The sequence below is a fragment of the Mobula birostris genome, chromosome 4, assembly GCF_030028105.1.
Source record: "Mobula birostris isolate sMobBir1 chromosome 4, sMobBir1.hap1, whole genome shotgun sequence".
Classification (NCBI taxonomy): Eukaryota; Metazoa; Chordata; class Chondrichthyes; order Myliobatiformes; family Myliobatidae; genus Mobula; species Mobula birostris.
The window spans coordinates 87,176,998-87,193,934 of NC_092373.1; the positions used below are offsets into that span (position 1 = coordinate 87,176,998).

The 16,937-nt window shown below is 42.0% G+C and overlaps 1 protein-coding gene across 2 annotated transcripts; it reads right to left on the reverse strand.

The window, feature by feature from the left end:
* Nucleotides 1–299: 299 nt before the first annotated feature.
* LOC140196462 (alpha-1,4-N-acetylglucosaminyltransferase-like) lies at nt 300–15,759 on the reverse strand. 2 transcript variants are annotated; one of them, XM_072255723.1, is made up of 3 exons: nt 15,077–15,759; nt 5,684–6,138; nt 300–2,559 (listed from the first exon to the last, which is right to left on the reverse strand). In XM_072255723.1, the coding sequence occupies exons 2-3, from the start codon at nt 6,104–6,106 to the stop codon at nt 1,975–1,977; spliced, it is 1,008 nt and encodes a 335-aa protein (XP_072111824.1). In that variant the 5' UTR covers nt 6,107–6,138; nt 15,077–15,759; the 3' UTR covers nt 300–1,974. The 2 variants fall into 2 exon arrangements, with proteins under 2 accessions (XP_072111824.1, XP_072111825.1); XM_072255724.1 differs by lacking the exon at nt 15,077–15,759 and adding an exon at nt 14,784–15,053.
* Between the last annotated feature and the right edge of the window lie 1,178 nt (nt 15,760–16,937).

Genomic DNA, 16,937 nt, shown 5'->3' on the forward strand with positions numbered 1-16,937 from the left:
CAAACTCGATACAAGCAATACTGGAGATGACGATTGAACCAGCATTTTTGGAACTGAAAGGCAGCAGCTCAAGTGCCGCATTCAATTCCACTTGCTCTTTGAGAGATGTGCAGAAAATATTGCCTGCAATATTACAAATTGTAGGAAATGTAAATTCATTGAATCTAAATTGCCCATAGAAACCAATTCAGTTCATGTTCGTTGACGTTACTGATACAAAGCCAGGTCTTAACATTTGTTGCACCTCTTATTTTTCTGATCCCCAGGATTCTTCTGGGGTTCAAGAATGGTGAGCAGTCTTAATTTTTAATGACCGTTTATTTTAAAGTTTAAACAAACATACAAATACAAAGCAAATTAAGCAAAGAACTAAAGGATCTTGAATCCATCACCTTTTTTAATCCAGCTAACAGGAAATTATTTAGATATAAATAAACCAATTAATGAATAACCAACAAACTATTCTCGGGCTTCCAGCTGGGTACAGATATTGATTATAACTGATGTTTTGATGACAAACTCTGTCATCTTCATCAGGCATGACTAGTCCAGTGGTACTTATACCCCCGTAGTCTGTCCCTCCTGATTGGTTAGTCCTCATCCAATCAGGTTTCTACTTCCCCACCTTGTTTACAATTAAATTCCTGTTCTTACTTACAACGCGACCTTTGTCTTTGTCAAAATTCTTTTCTTCTAGTTTTATTTCAATGGCTTCCTTTACCAGGGAGTCTCAAAAGCCATTGGCACAGCACAGTAGTTTTGTGCCAAAGTCAATCCTATGGCCATTGCGAATGCAGTGCTCTGCTACCACCAATTTCTCCAGGTAGTCAAATGGATACTCCTACTGTGCTACTTGATGTGGGTTTCCTCTGTGCGTACCATCTGGCTGATATACACTGCTCCGCATTCTCAGGGATTCCTGTAAACGCAGCCAACCTGAATCACAAGTCCTCTTTGGCTTGCATAAGCTGTGATTTGAGCTTCCTCAGGGGTTCGTGGGTGGTATTAATCAAGTATTTCTTCAGGATACTGGCGATCCTTCCAGAAACTGGAAGCACAGGAGCTGTATCCATTTGTAGCCAAGGGCCCCTATTGTATTTGCCTCCATCTCCACCCCAGGCAACATATTCTAAACTCTCTGTGTAAAAATTACTAATCTCACCTTAAATACATAGTCTCTGGTATGAGATAATTCAACCCTGGGAAAAAGACACTTGCTCCCTATCTAGGCCTCTTGTAGCCTCTGTTCGATCTCGCCTCAATCTCAGCCAACCCAGAAAAATAGAAGTTTGTCCAACCTCTCCTTATAGCAAATTCCCACTAATGCAGGTGGCATCCTGGCAAACCTCTTCTGTACCCTCTCCAAAGCCTCAACATCCTTCCTGCGATGTGGTGAACTGAAATGAATGCAATGCTGAGAATGTTCTTCTAGTGGAAAATATTGAACTAGATGGAGGGAGATAAATAGTGTAATTTCACAATATGGGATTACCATGGAAGCCTGAGAGAGCAGAAGCTAGAATTCTCTGCTCCTGAGAGATGCGGTTGGGCTATTAAAGGCTGAGCCAGACTTTGATTTAGGAAAGTTCAGGATTTTGGCAGTCAGGTAACAATAAGATCATCTGAGAATCTTATTAAATGCCAGTACAGATTTGGGGGAAATCACAGGGCTTTGTGATTTTGTTATATTTTAACTGCAGCTTTCAAAATTAAACCAACATCAGTGCCCTAGGTAAGGGTGAGTCTGTACGAAATGACAAAAGTTGCAAAAGAAACCCAACAACATGCTGCTGGGACTCATAGGAAGCAAATGGTCATATTGGTGTTTAACTGGCTTAAAAAGGTTTTTCTTTAACAGATCACTTGAAGAGAGTGGAGGTTTATCGGATAAACTCTTTCCCCGGTGCCCACTTCATCTCATGACTATTTAATTAGATGCAATATCTCAGACAAGAAATTCTCCAAACCATTTCTTTAATGAATTAAGTTTCTGTTTGCAGTTGGACAATGCATCTGAAAAAAGTATTCTATTAATGACCCAGTTCCAGCAACCAGTTTTCTTTTCTCGCCAGAATTCATAAAGTTCCAAACATGTACTCCATATGTAGCTGAGAAAGTATGCTCTATATCCTCCTTTTCCCAGGCAACATAGAATCTCTCCCAGCTTGAATATGGTATTGGGTAGAAACGATTCCTGGTCAATAAAGAGATGCCATTGCATGTATTGCCAGCGAAGGCAGCTAGGTCAACAGTGTTGCACCATTTGTTCAGCACCCGAGTTATCAGTCGTGGACCTTGCTGACCCCAAATACCTCCATCGTAACTGGCCACAAAATCTTCCAAGCAATTCCATATAAAACCATGGTGCTTCTGATGGAAACCCAGTGCCGCATTATTGTAATATCCTGTGCTCTCTAAGCATGTGAAGTTAGTAAACAGTAAAGGCGTTAATGATATTACGTCTGTATCCAGGTAGATGCCCCCGTATTTCCAGAGCAGTGCTAATCTGCAGCCATCAGCAAGCACATGGGCCCAATACTTCTCTTCTTCTGGATTGGCCTGTAGGATAAGGGACAGGGTAATATTAATTTTCACATTTAAATAGTGGCTTCTTTATTCTGTAGCCTGATGCAAAAGCTCCAGGTTTCATCTAATCTCATGCTGGACTAATGGATGATCCAAAGTCACAGAACTACCAGGGCTAAGTATTCAGTATGAGCTCACAGGTGAGTGACACAGTGGAAAGAATATGGGCTTCTGACCACATTGATTAGAGTCTGAATACTTAACGTGGGGAAACAGAAACAATAGAGAGCCTAGGTTTCTTACCTCATCTCATTTTGAGGATTGGATACAACACTTCAATCAGACTTACTGCCCTTTGTTGTAGTGACAAGCAGTAGCCTTCTCACTTTAGCATCCAAGTTTCTGGAAGATCACAGCAGGGGTATAACAAAGCCCATCAGCAAAACCAAATCAGCAATAATACCCAGCAAGTGGTCAGCAGTGAAAGATGACAAGAGCAGCCAGTGAGGACCAGAGTCAGTGAAAAGCAACTCTGAGGGCTCCAGCCAAGAGAGTGAAGATGGTGCTATCACCACCCACAAGTTGCGACAGGAGGATGGCCTTCATGAAGGGCAGAGAATCATGCATTCCACGAACTCAGTGAAGATGCCTATGACTGGTCCCAAATGTAATGCATAGAGAGACACAAGGGAGACGGCAGATGCTAGAAATCTGGATCAACACGTACAGAATGTAGGAGGAACTGATATTGCCTGACATGCTACAAATTCCTCCAGCATTTTGTGTGTGTTGCAAAGGAATTGGAATTTGTTTATTATTGTCACATGTACCAAGATGCAGCAAAAAGCTCGTCTTACATACTATTCACACAGATGAAATCATTATACAGTGAAATGAGGTAGAACAAAGCAAAGCAATAACAGAAGGCAGCTAAAGTGTAATGACTACAGAGAAAGTGCAGTGCAGATAAGATAGTCATAGACGTAGTTGTAGTCATATTTTATTGATCCCGGGGGAAATTGGTTTTTGTTACAGTTGCACCATAAATAATAAATAGTAATAAAACCATAAATATTTAAATAGTAATATGTAAATTATGCCAGTAAATTATGAAATAAGTCCAGGACCAGCCTATTGGCTCAGGGTGTCTGACCCTCCAAGGGAGGAGTTGTAAAGTTTGATAGCCACAGGCAGGAATGACTTCCTATGATGCTCTGTGTTGCATCTCGGTGGAATGAGTCTCTAGCTGAATGTACTCCTGTGCCCAACCAGTACATTATGTAGTGGATGGGAGACATTGACCAAGATGGCATGCAACTTAGACAGCATGCCAAGCATAAAAAGGTGCAAGATCATAAGAACATATTCTATGAGGTTTTAACGCACTAGGGAACCAATCAATATTCCAACAGCAGCAAGGTAGAAGCTGCCCTTGAGCCTGGTACACACTTTCTGGATTTTATATTTTCTACCAGATGGAAGAGTGGAGAAGAGAGAATGTCTGGGGTGGGTGGGGACTTTGATAATGCTGGCTGAGTCACTGAGGCAGTGAACAGTGTAGACAGTACATGGAAAACAGCTTGGTTTCTGTGGTGGGCTGAACTGTGTCAATAAATCTGCAGTTTCTTGCTATCATGTGCAGAGCAGTAGCATATCAATATATTATCTATCCAGAAAGGATGCTTTCTATGGTGCATAGATAATGGCAACTTTTTTTGTGTACACACACACACACACACACACGTGCGTGAGCCCGCCCCCCCGGGTCAGGCATCATCTATGGAAATGAACAAACAGTTAACACTTCAGGCTGAAACACTTATTTAGGACTGAAAAGGAAGAAGGAAGATGCAGGAATAAAATGGTGGAGGCAGGCAGGATAGCTAGAAGGTGATAGGTGATGCCAGGTGGGTTGAAAAGTTAAGGGCTAGAAGAGAAGGAATCTGATAGGAGGGGAAACTGCACAATAGGAGAAAGGGAAGGAGGATAGGCAGGTGAGAAGGGATGAAAGTTCAGTGTGGGACATAGAAGAAGAGGAGAAGGGGAGGGAAATATTTTTTACTGGAAGGAGGAATTGATATTGATGCCATCAGACTGGAGGCTACTTAGATGGAATACAACGTATTATTCTTCCACCCTGAGGGTGGCTTCATCTTGGCACAAGAGGAGGCCATGGACCGACATGTTGGGATGGGAATGGGGATCGGAATTACAATCTTTTGCCACCGGGAAGTTCCGTTTTTGGGAGATGGAGCGGAGGTGCTCAACAATGCGGTTCCCCAATTTACGACAGGTCTTACCAATGTAGAGGTCGTCACTTTGGAAGCACTAGTCACAATAGATGATCAGTTAAAGATGCAAAGTTGTGTGATGCCTAGTTGTGTATTTGATATTTCGGTAGTATTTAAGTAACATTGTTTGACGAGCCTTCAGCCCCCGTGTAGGTGGAGCATGGCCACAACACACTAGGTAGCTCTTAACAGTCCTAGGCAGATGTCCTCTTTGTGTCAAAGGCATTCATAGTCAGATCCACAACCTCTTCATGTCAAAGACTGCAGAGTGAAGTTCCAGCCCTCAGGAAGCGGTCAGCATGAAATATCCTACCAATTCCGCGGGACAGACACTCTGGAGACTGCCGGGTGACGGTCAAGGATCCTTTTGCTCCCATACATGGAAAGGCTGAGCTGTGTGGGGAGGCATCCCAAACAATGAAAGGATGTATCAACACAGGGTCTACTTGAGTAGTTTGGTGCTACGTTTTCATGTTCTTGTAAGGTTCACACTACTGAATGAACAACCATAATTGTAAAAGTTTGGCATTTATTTTTCTCGTGTATAGCATTTATTTTTCTCTTGTGCATAGTTTAAATTATGATCGAAGTCTAGTTTTGTAATAATAAAACAATCTATAGTAGTAGTTACCTTGAATGTTAGGCAGACAGAACAATTTCTGCAGGTATTAGGTTTTTAATTCTATAGCAGAAAACAGAAAACCATGGACAACTCTTCACCACACTTCAGCTTGTTTAGCCCAATCACACCAGGTTACTGAGCAAACCCTACAATTGTCATCAGTTTATTTTTGTTAATATTTTGCAGGTGCTCTACTTTTCAAATAACTTACTTATTGGAATTAATAAATCATAATTTTGGTTACCTTTTGATACCAGCTTTCCAATGGGGTGTCTTCAAATAGCTCAATGGGATTCAAGGGTAGAATGATGACATTCTTCATCGAAGAGAGTAAATGGATGCCTCTATACTCAGTCTCCGGATACTGGCTCAAGTTGCCACTGAACCCCTTCATGAAGTAATAGATTGGTTTGTCTGGGTTCAGACGAGCAGCAGATTCCACTGAACACATCGCCAACGGCATTGGCTTTAAATTGTCAGTTGATTCCAAAAACATAATGCCAGCTTTGAACGTTTTGTTGGGAATCATGGCATCAGGTTCCTTTGTTACCTGAGGTAGTTTCAAGTTGTTGCTGTTAGCAGACTGATAGTATTTGTAGTACATGTACAGAGTACTACAAATCACCAACGCGAGGACGACCAGACAGCCCTTATGCAAGGAAAGCATGATCCGAGTCTGAAATATCTCCTTCAAGGCTCCTGAGAAACAAATTGCAGGATAAATATTCAAACTGAATCACATTACTTACAGAAACACTTACCTGTTGCATGGAAGACCATTTGGTGCTGGATTTTTGCAAGAGTAATACGACCTCTCACCATCATCACAGACCCCTGCAAGTTCGTTCTTCTCAGATATTTATCCATCCCTTTCTGCATGCACAATAGAATTGACCTCCATGTTGTAGCCAGTAGTCAACTTCAGACACTAAACACCTACTCTGGGAAAGCATTCTTCGTTCTAAACATAGTTAATAATTGTATTGAAGTTAATAAGAGTTTCTGCATTTCCATTGCAAGAACATGGAAAACTTTTCGCTGATCTCTACAAAACTCATACTATTTCCGCAGGGAATAATGAGAAAGAGAAACCAGGAGCCCCTACACCTACTGTCCGTCATATAATTGTAACTAACAGTATTTGAGTTGACATTAAAGTGATATAGGTAAAAACAGAGTCAGCCAACACAGATCATGTTATTGATAGTTCAGATCCAATACATTTGGTGAAGCTTTTGGGAGAACAAACAGCTACAGTCACAGGGTTATGGTTATGGTTAAGGATTATATTGTTCCTCAAATGGCACTTCATTTCTTAATGAATTCTGTGACATCTTCCACAGCTCTCTGTGGCAGAGAATGCCAAAGACTTACCACCTTCTGAGTGAACGGACAAATATTGATTTGGCTGGGGGAGTGGCTCAGGGATGGCTGGTGGAAAATGGGAAAATCATATTGCAGGAACTTCACTTGCAAAGAACAGGCTGAGACTGCAATAAATTCAGACAACATCACTTTCTGTTGAAAGTACAAATATTGTTTAAATTTTAAATGGCAGCACCATAAAATTATAAAAGAAAAATTGATTTCTGAAGTTGAATGTGCGAACCTGAGGCATGGAGATTCCTTTGCAGCTAAGTCTACAATGATCATCTTCAGTCTGAGATAGCTACATGGAGAAGTGTACGGAGGACCCTACCCACATGAAACACATCCATGTGAGGGGAAATCAGGAGCTATGACATGTTGTAGAGGTCCGTGCACAGCTGAAGGATTGTGATGCTGCCTTTTAATCGGAGGACGTGGTCACTCTCAGGGAAGCAAGAACTGTGCTTTCTATTGTGTATTTAATACTTCAATAATATTCGAGTAATCTTGTGTATATATGTTTGATTAAGCATTCTTGTTAGTTTGGATAATTAAGCATATATTAAAATTTATTAATTGTGTATGTCATCACACTACCGAGATATCTGAGTGCCTCACTTAAGGTAAACTCGAAGTTACATCCATATTTTCAAACTGCCATGAGTTTCTTCGATTTTGTTTAATGTTTTTAAGTTATAAAACATAATATTAGTGATGAGACATTTTTAAAATGAACCTGACATGGCTAATAACCTGTTAAAGCGAGTGAGATGTTCAAAATAAAATAAAACATAGCGTGAGCAACATTGAAACAGTTCAGCATGGTCCATCACATGCAGAGAGAGTCTTCAGGAAGGAAGAGGCAATAGAGTTTATTTTTAAAGAAAACTCAGAAAACTGAAGAATTCAGGATTGATAAAGAGTGAATATCGGGTGATAATAATCATTAAAAAAAAATCAGAAATGGCTGGATACATCAACGATTTTGATTACAGAATGGATACTAAACTATTGGAACAGTATTTTGAAGCAAATGAAATAGACAGCGAGTAGCGAGTGGCAATTTGCTGAGTGCATTAGGTTTAGAGGCATACAGTTTGGCTTGAAGTTTAACTGTTCCAAACAAACTATCAGGAATGATCTTTGCTACTATTGTAAATGTGATGTAGGAACACTTGGAACTGAAGCCATTGCTGCTTGCAGAATGCTTTCAATTTCATAAGTGAAATCAAAAGGAAGGGGAGTCCATGTCAGTGTAGGTGACTGAATTGAAGTGAAAGGCTGAGCATTGTCACTCTGCAGGTCAGTGTGCTCAGTCCTCTGCTGTTCACACTGTCACACATGAATGCATCACCATATTCAGCTCAAACCTGATCATCAAGTTTGCGGTTGACACAACGATGATTGGCATCATCAACAATGCTGATAGGCCGGAGTATAGAGAGGAAGTGGAGCAGCTAGTGGTCTGGTAGGAGAGCAGCAACACGAGTCTAAACGTGGAGAAGACCAAGGAAATGATTGTGGACTTTAGGAAGCTGCAGATGAACCATCTCTCTCTGCATGTACATGGCTCCACCATAGAGAGAGTTAAGTGTACCAGGTTCCTAGGAGTTCACATCGTGCATGACTTTACCTGTTCCCTCAAAATCACCTCCCTGAATTCTGTGGCGTCCATTTTGAGAGGAGACTGAGGCAAGCGAGCGAGGCTCCTTTAATTTTAATTGAATTTTACAGAAGCACCATTGACATAGTCCTAGCAAGCTGCATCTCCTTCTGGTACGGGAGCAGCAGAACATTAGACCAGCAGTCCCTACAAAGGACTGTGAGGTCAGCCGAGAGGATCAACAGGATATAGGGGTCTTCCTACCAACCATTGGGGGTATTTGTCAGGAGTGCTGCGCATGCAGGGCCTTTGGTATTATCAAGGATCCCATCCATCCAGCATCCTCTCTGACATTCTACCATCAGGCAGGAGACTCCAATGCATAAAGACAAAAATGGTCAGGATGGGAAATAGTTTCTTCTCTCAGGCCATTAGGCTTTTGAACTCCCTGCTGCATCACATTCAAAGAGTCACCAGATAATTTGTACTGTACCATACAATATTTATGTACTTTATTTATCTATAAACAATGTATGCATAATTCATTTGTAGTGTTGGCCAGAAAGAACTACAGTTTACCAATCAGTGAATTCAAGTGTATCAAGGGCAGTGGAAGCAGACAGACCAATTGTCTTTGTTCTTGCCATGAGGAAAGAGATGGAGGCTGCCATTTTATGAAGAGACTGTGTTCTCCACTTTGTGAGATGAAGTCACTTGATCAGTGTTTTAAAGATAACACAATGATGCTCCAGATAACCTGTTGGACTAGACGTCATTTCCAAATAAGAAGCTTTAGTGAGGTGTTCTTTGGTTGGATATATTCTGCAGGTTTGTGACTGCTGGTGTTTGGACCTGCCACAAGAGATGATTTGGTTGCTGATTGAGAACAAAAAGTCATAAATTACCAGTTGTCACTTGCTGGAAAGAGGGCAATAAATGGATACTGGCTTGGAGCAGAGCCAATAAAAATGTGCTATAGATCAATCAGGTGACTCACAGCCAATGGCACTGAAATACAATATTTGAATTGGCAAGAAATGAATACAAAAGCAGCCACTTCAAGTGTGCTGGCAGATATTCACCATCATAGATGTGAGATGCCCCACAGACCATGGGACTATGAGGAACATGTGGTGAACAGCAAAAACTCCTTTTTAAAAACTGGTATTACCTTTTCTATTCTTTGATTGTTCATGGAAATTCAAGAAAACATAGAAGGTGCGCACATGGGTATTTGATCGTATGAGTCCCATGTTCTTCCATTGACACAAGAAAGACACTTGTCGGTAATTACAGATTCTTTCTGTGCCTCCCTGATCCATTTTACAAGGGGTGAATCTTGTAACAGTAGATTAAATTTGTATTGTATGTTATATGTGTGTTATGGGCACTACTGTGCTTTACACCCCTTTGGGAGAAACCTCTCATTTGACAGTATACTTGTATAGAGTTAAATGACAATAAACTTGACTTGACTGAGCCAGTCTCCTAGCCAAATCATTATTTGTCCAAATTCCATGAGCTATTCACTCAGAGGGTAGCAGTTTTTGGCACAGAGAGTTCATTTATTTAAACAAATCTTTCACTATTCCAAGCAACACAGACAAAATGCTGGAGGAACTCAGCAGGTCAGGCAGCATCTATGGAAAAGAGTACAGACGATGTTTTGGGCTGAGACCCTTCATCAGGACTGGAGAAAAAAAGATGAGGAGTCAGAGTAAGAAGGTGGGGGGAGAATAAAGAAACACAAAGTGATAGATGAAACTGGGAGGGAGGAGGGGTGAAGTAAGTGCTGGTAACTTGATTGGTGAAAGAGATACAGGGCTGGAGCAGAGGGAATCAAATAGAAGAGGACAGAAGGCCATGGAAGAAAGGAGGAGGAGATGGGGGTGGGGGGGGGGGCGCGACATTACCACAGTTCGAGAAGTCGATCTTCATGCCATCAGCTTGGAGGCTATCGAGACGTAATGCAAGGTATTCCCATTCCTCCAACCTGAATGTGGCCCCTTCGCGATAGGCAAAGGAGACCATGAACTGACATGTCGGAGTTGGAATGGGAAGTGGAACTAAAATGGGTGGCCACTGGGAGATTCCGCATTTTTTGGTGGGCAGAATGTAGGTGCTCGGTGAGGCAGTCTCCCGATCTACTTCGGGTCTCGATATACAAGACCACACTGGGAACTCAGTATATGACCCCAACAGACTCACATGTGAGGTGTCACCTCACCTGGAAGGACTGTTTAGGGCCCTGAATGGTGGTGAGGGAGGAGGTGTAGGGGCAGGTGTAGCATGTGTTCTGCTTGCAAGGTTAAGTGCCAGAAAGGAGATCAGCGTAGAGGGACGAATGGACATGGGAGTCACATAGGGAGCGATCCATGCGGAAAGCAGAAAATGGAGATGGTGGGGAAGGAAGATGTGCCTGGTGGTGGTTGCGCCTCTAACTTCATGGCACGAACGTAGATTTCTCCCACTTTCAATTCCGTCTTGGTAGCCTCCAGCCTGGTGGCATGAACATCAAATTTTCCCATTTGACACTCGCCAGTGATCTCACTACAGGCACTTATTCTTGCAAGCAGAACACATGCTACACCTGCTCCTACACCACCTCCCTCACTAACATTCGGGGCCCCAAACAGTCCTTCCAGGTAAGGTGACCCTTCACCCGTGAGTCTGTACGGGTTATCTAATGTATCCAGTGCTCCCGGTGTGGCCTCCTGTATATTGGCGAGACCCGATGTAGATTGGGAGACCACCTCACCGAGCACCTACACATCTACCAAAAAAAGTGGTATCTCCCAGTAGTCACCCATTTTAACTCCACTTCCCAATCCAACATGTCAATCCATGGCCACCTCTACTGTCATGATGAGGTCACACTCAGGTTGGAGAAGCAGCACCTTATATTCCGTTTGGGTAGCCTCCAGCCTGATGGCATGAATATTCATTTCTTGAACTTCCAGTAAGGCCCATCCCCTTCCTTTTTCCATGTCCCTCTCTCACCTGATCTCCTTACCTGCCCATCACCTCCCTCTGGTGCTCCTCCCCCTTTACCTTCTGTCCTCTCCTATCAGATTCCCCCTTTTCCAGCTCTATCTCTTTCCCAGCTCTTTACTTCACCCCTCCCCATTTTATCAATCACCTTGTATTTCTTCCTCCCACCTTCTAACCGTGACTCTTCATCTTTTTTTCCCTTCCAGTCCTGATGAATGGTCTCAGCCCAAAACGTTGACTGTACTCTTTCCCATAGATGCTCCCTGGCCTGCTGAGTTCCTCCAGCATTTCATTATTCCAGTTTATTTTCCCCACATTCCCATCATCTAACATTCCAATTCCACCATTCACCTGCACTGAGTGGCTATTTAACCAACCCATGCATCCTTGGAACTTAGGTAGAAATTGGAGCTTCCTAAAGGATCGATCGATATCTGACAGTGCAAGAAAATGGCACTGAGGCAGATGTTTAGTCATGACTTGGATGTATAGTTGAACTGTTTCAAATGATTGAATGGTCAGTCTCTTCTTTCTTATGATCCAACATTATAAATTGCTTAAAAACCCTGTTGAATTGCAGTACAATTTAGCATTAGATGATAAATTGGAACAAGTTGCATTTATTCATTTTTATTCACAAAGCAGAACAATCACTAATGGCTACAAAACTATTTCTGCTCTTCTGCATTAGAAAGAAGGAAGTGATGCCAGGAAATGCGACATGTTTGTGTAACCCGATTAAAAATTTAGCTTGGATGCAGTGACTACAGTGTATTATGCATTACCACAGCAACATCTCAGAAGCAGACTAGCACTTTATGATATGATAGAATCACAAAATAATTATGATAGAGGAAGATGCCATTAGTTAATTGCATCTGAGAGATCGACAATCAGCGTTGCTTTACATTCCAAAAGACTCTGCGGTTCTGTAACACACAACTCAACAAATACACAACTACTTCCGTTTTTAAACGGATGGTAGAGTGTGTGGGGTGGGGGGAGGGGAAGGTGTGAGGCAGGCAAAGTTCTACCCCTCTCATTTTCAGGGTGGGGTAAAAATTTCCTCATTCCCTTCAAATACTGAACATACACTAAATGCTTACCCATTTACACAATCTAGACCCCACAATTTCAAACATCTGCTATACCTCACCCAGTTGTTCTCCATAGTGAACCACTGCAGCCCACCAAATCTCTTCATTGCTACAATTTTGAGTTTGGATAACATCCTTGGAAATCTTCCCCCCCCCCACCCAGTAAATCATCATGTTTGTGTAACGTTGTGTAACACAGTACCGAAGCTGTGGTAATAGTGGTGATGTATAATAGTTCCCACATTTGGTGGTCTCTACCTTGTCTAGTAAAGGAAAGCCTCCTACATGCCATCTTACATTTTATTCATCTGTCCTATAGTGTATAGAGATTTGTAGATATACATTCCAATTCTATTTGTCCAATTCTTTCAGAGTGCTATCATTATTCACAAAATGCTGGAGGAACTCTGCAGGTCAGGCAGCATCTGTGGAAATAAATAAACCCTTCATCTGCAGACTTTCTTGTGTTTTGATTTAGTATCATTACTGTTGCACCTCCTCCAACACATTCCCTCATACTTATCTGGTTTATTCCAATTGCCACTTATTTGCTCAAATGATCTCCCCATCAATACTTCAGATATCAGGCCTTCCTGCTTCATGTCAACCATACAGCCAATGCTTTGCATCTCTTGCAAACCTCAGTACTGTGCCCCCAATATTAATTTCCGCATCACTAAGTACTGTGATAAAAAGCATGAGATTAAACATGACCCCTTTAGTACCCTGTTGGTAACAGCCTTCTAGTCAGTAAAACAGAGCAACCATTACCCCCTTATGCCCTCCACTGATCTAATTTGCTATTCTCCCTCAGATCCGGGGGAGTTTTTGATTAGCCTGCCCTTGCTAAGATCAATGAAAGTGACTATAAGGAAAGAGTTAATTTGATTCCACCTTGGTATATGCTAAAATGGGTAATAGGAAATGGAAGTTTGTAAAACAAAATGATGTTAGTCTGGGATGAGGGAGCGCCTTGAGAAAGTACAGGGGAACAAGTCTACAGCCATTTTCTGAGAACTTAGTGAGAGTACCAGTTTACAGACTTGAGGGAAGATAATGGTGAAAAACACATTTGTCTGGAAAATACTGGGTAAATTTTATGTAGATTTTTGAAGGGATCCTGAACAATAAAAGTAGGTAAATTTTTTGTGCAAGTTTGAATCATCTCTTAGACTGGGTCACAGAGCGAGAAAAGCAGTCAGGCATCTGTGGTTCCCTCCCAACAGTATGGTGGAGTGGATTACTGGTTGACAAGTATAATCTTGCCTCTTTCATTAACCATTTTCTTTCTGTATTTTATCTTTCTTTATATAATCTTAGAGTAATTTCTTATCACCTTTAGTTAAGTGGATACTTCTTGCTGTTGAATCAGAAAAGAATAAGGCATGAATTTAAAAATTTTTCAATATAGTGACCTAATTGACATTGTTCAACACATTCATATAGTTCAGTCAATACTTTCATGTATCATCGATGCTGATTAGTCCTGATCAATCTGTAAATGAAGTTTTCACAAAGGTTCTAACAGTTTGTCCTCACTGGGGTTAAACTACAGTAACTATCCTGTAATTATTCACTTAATTATTTACTCCATTTTAAAAATTAAAATGAGCAATCCTCTAATGCTTCTGGCACCATGGCTGAAACTAGGCAGGGCCGGACGGAGTTCCTGGAATTGTTTCACTTCTATTAAAAGCTTGAGATACATCATACATCTTACTGGCAATTTAAGTAGTTTCAAAGTCACTAAATGCCTTGATGTTTTCCATCTTACCATGTTTGTCCACTCCAATCGTTCACCCTTATTCACCTTAATAACACATTCAGCATTCTCCCCCTTCCGCCCATATGCTCTACCACCATAAAGTTACCTCCGTGCCTTCTAATAGGCCCCACTATTTCCTCAGTTACTTTCCCGTGATTTGTAAACAAAAATACCTTTGTTGTTTTGCATTTCACTCACCAACTTGCCCCTCTTTGCTTTCTCAATTGTCCTTTTAATTTCAACCCGCGTCTGACATTAACTCCGTTTCTGACATAGGCTTCCTTTTCCATTTCCATGAAGCCTCTCTCCACGTTGTTCCTGATTTGGCATACCCCGCCATTCTCTTTGGGACTGTGTCGCAGCTGAACCTTTGAGCCCCCTGGAATGTCACCTATTGCCCTTACAATGACCTTCAAACTGTTGTTTCCAGTCCTCAAATGTCAGGATATTTTCTGTAATTTAAGCTGCATTTTCCGTTCTCCCACCGCCCCTCGGGAGAAAAAAAAAACCGCCTTCTTACTTTGTCAAGTAACACAGTGACGAGACTGTCAATATAATTCCACTGTAATTCTACCTGCACAGCTTGGCTGTAATTTTCTAAACTGAGTCCACAGTTTGTGGACAGACTTTGTAACAAAAAGCAATGTTGCATTATGTTCTGGCCTATTTTCCACTGTTTTGTTTCTGTTTCTTCCGTTGCCCACACCCTTTTTTGCGTTTTCCAGCTCTGCCCTTCTCGCATTGAAGCTAAACCAGTTTCCCAACAGTATTAGAAATTAGTATTGGCTAGAGAATATCTGGTGAACTACCTACCTGCTTCCTCCAACTGCGCTGTTTCAAACTGAACAGCGCCTTCGCCACAGCTTCCTGTCCACAGAAAGGTCTTCGCTACAGAAGAAGCTCAGTGACAACAGCCATTTCTCAAGCTTCAAAACGCACTTCTTCCAGCTGGGGATACCTCCTGTGTTTGCCCAGGACACGGAAACATCCCAGAATTTCCACTGTCACAGTATATTCGGTGGCTGGAGGAGGTCGTTCATTACATTTTTCGCATCTTACGGAAATGAATCTTTTAAAATGCTCTCGACAACAACCCACCAATCAACAACTTCCCTTGTATTGACATCATCCACACCCCCGTTTTGTTTGGCTCTCAGCTCTTAAATTTTCTGTTCTTCCCCCACTTTTCCTTTATTACTCTATCGCTCTCTCTTATCTTTCTTCCTCTCACTCTAGCGAGTTAACTATAAACAACACTGACAAGCATTAATCGTGTGAGAGAAACAAGGCGAAAATTAATTAAATGAGATCAGCCTTAAACTCTTTCAAACCTTCTGTTTCTACCGATGTATCGAATTGTGGAGCCAATGCTACGCAGAACCTGACGCATTTTGGGCATTGACAAATACTTCCTGATGCAATACTAGGAAAGCTTCCAAAAACCTGACTGATATCTACCGATAAGTGCCAGTCAAAGCAGTCTGTCTATCTAGATAACTTAGTATGTAAACGTAAACAGTACAGCAAGCATGTGATATGGCAAAAAGTAATTAAAATTATTCTCTCTCTCCCCACCGCTCCATCCCCCTCTTCCTTCCCCACTCCATACCCCTCCACCCTCTCTCCCCTACTCTCCCTCCCACCTTCTCCCCTCCCTACCCTCCCTCCTTTCTCCTCCCCAACACCACCCCCCTCCTTCTCCACTCCCTCAGTCCACCACACCCATCTCCTCTCCTCCCTCACTCCAGCACACCTCCCTCATTCCCTTGCAACTCTCTCCCCTCCACCTCCCTCTCTTTCTCCACCAGTCCCACAACCCCATCCCTTACTTCTCCTCCCCTCCTTCCTTCCCCCTCCCTCCCTGTCCTTCCCTCCTCCCACCCCATCTCTCCTCTATTCCTCCCCCTCCCTCACTCTCCCTCCTCCTCCCTTCAGCCTCATACTCCTCTTCCTCCCTCCCCTGACAGACACCACTTCCCCTCTTTCAATTCTGCTTCTTCTTCTTCTTCTTCTTCTTTTGACTCTTAATGGTGCCTGGCAGTCTAACTTAAAGATGCATTACTGCTACCAACGGGACTGGAGTGTGGTGTAGAGAATTGGGAAATAAACCCCTTACTACTTCTTTCTCAAGTGAAAGCTAAGGTACCCCCAAAAGCCCAAAAGGTTGTAAGTAATACTGTGAATTTAATTAAGGTCACTCCCATAACTTAATGTTTTTAAAGGAAAGCTATCAACTCTCCAAGATTGTAATGAAGGTTGCATTTGACTTAAATCAACCTTACATGCTTCACATTTTTATAGAATGCGTTCAACTGTTTCAATAATGATAACAAAAACTTCATGCTTCGGAGTGACGTTTTCCAACAAGATACAAGCAATAATTAAACAAAGTATGTCCAATTCTAAATCAAGTCAATATAATTCCTTCACTTCATGTTTTACCCCCTTCTCCCTTCAACCCAACAGTTTATGTACTCTGTAAAGGTGTCTCCCCTTGTGTCTCATAATCCTTAATCCCCTGATTCTTAACCCCGCCAACCCCTTAGTTTCTGATTTGATAAGTGGAAGGTCTATATCCACAGTTGAATTTTTAACAGCTTTTTTAGCTAAACAATCAACCCGCTCATTCCACTCAACACCTCTATGTATATAACCCATAAAAAGCAGATATGCA

Bases quoted from the DNA above. Each gene is read 5' to 3' on its own strand.
- LOC140196462 (XM_072255723.1), bottom strand. From the start codon at position 6,106: ATGCTTTCCTTGCATAAGGGCTGTCTGGTCGTCCTCGCGTTGGTGATT. The intron at 2,560-5,683 runs GTAACCAAAATT...CTTATCCTACAG, and splicing joins TGGAAAGCTGGTATCAAAAG to GCCAATCCAGAAGAAGAGAA.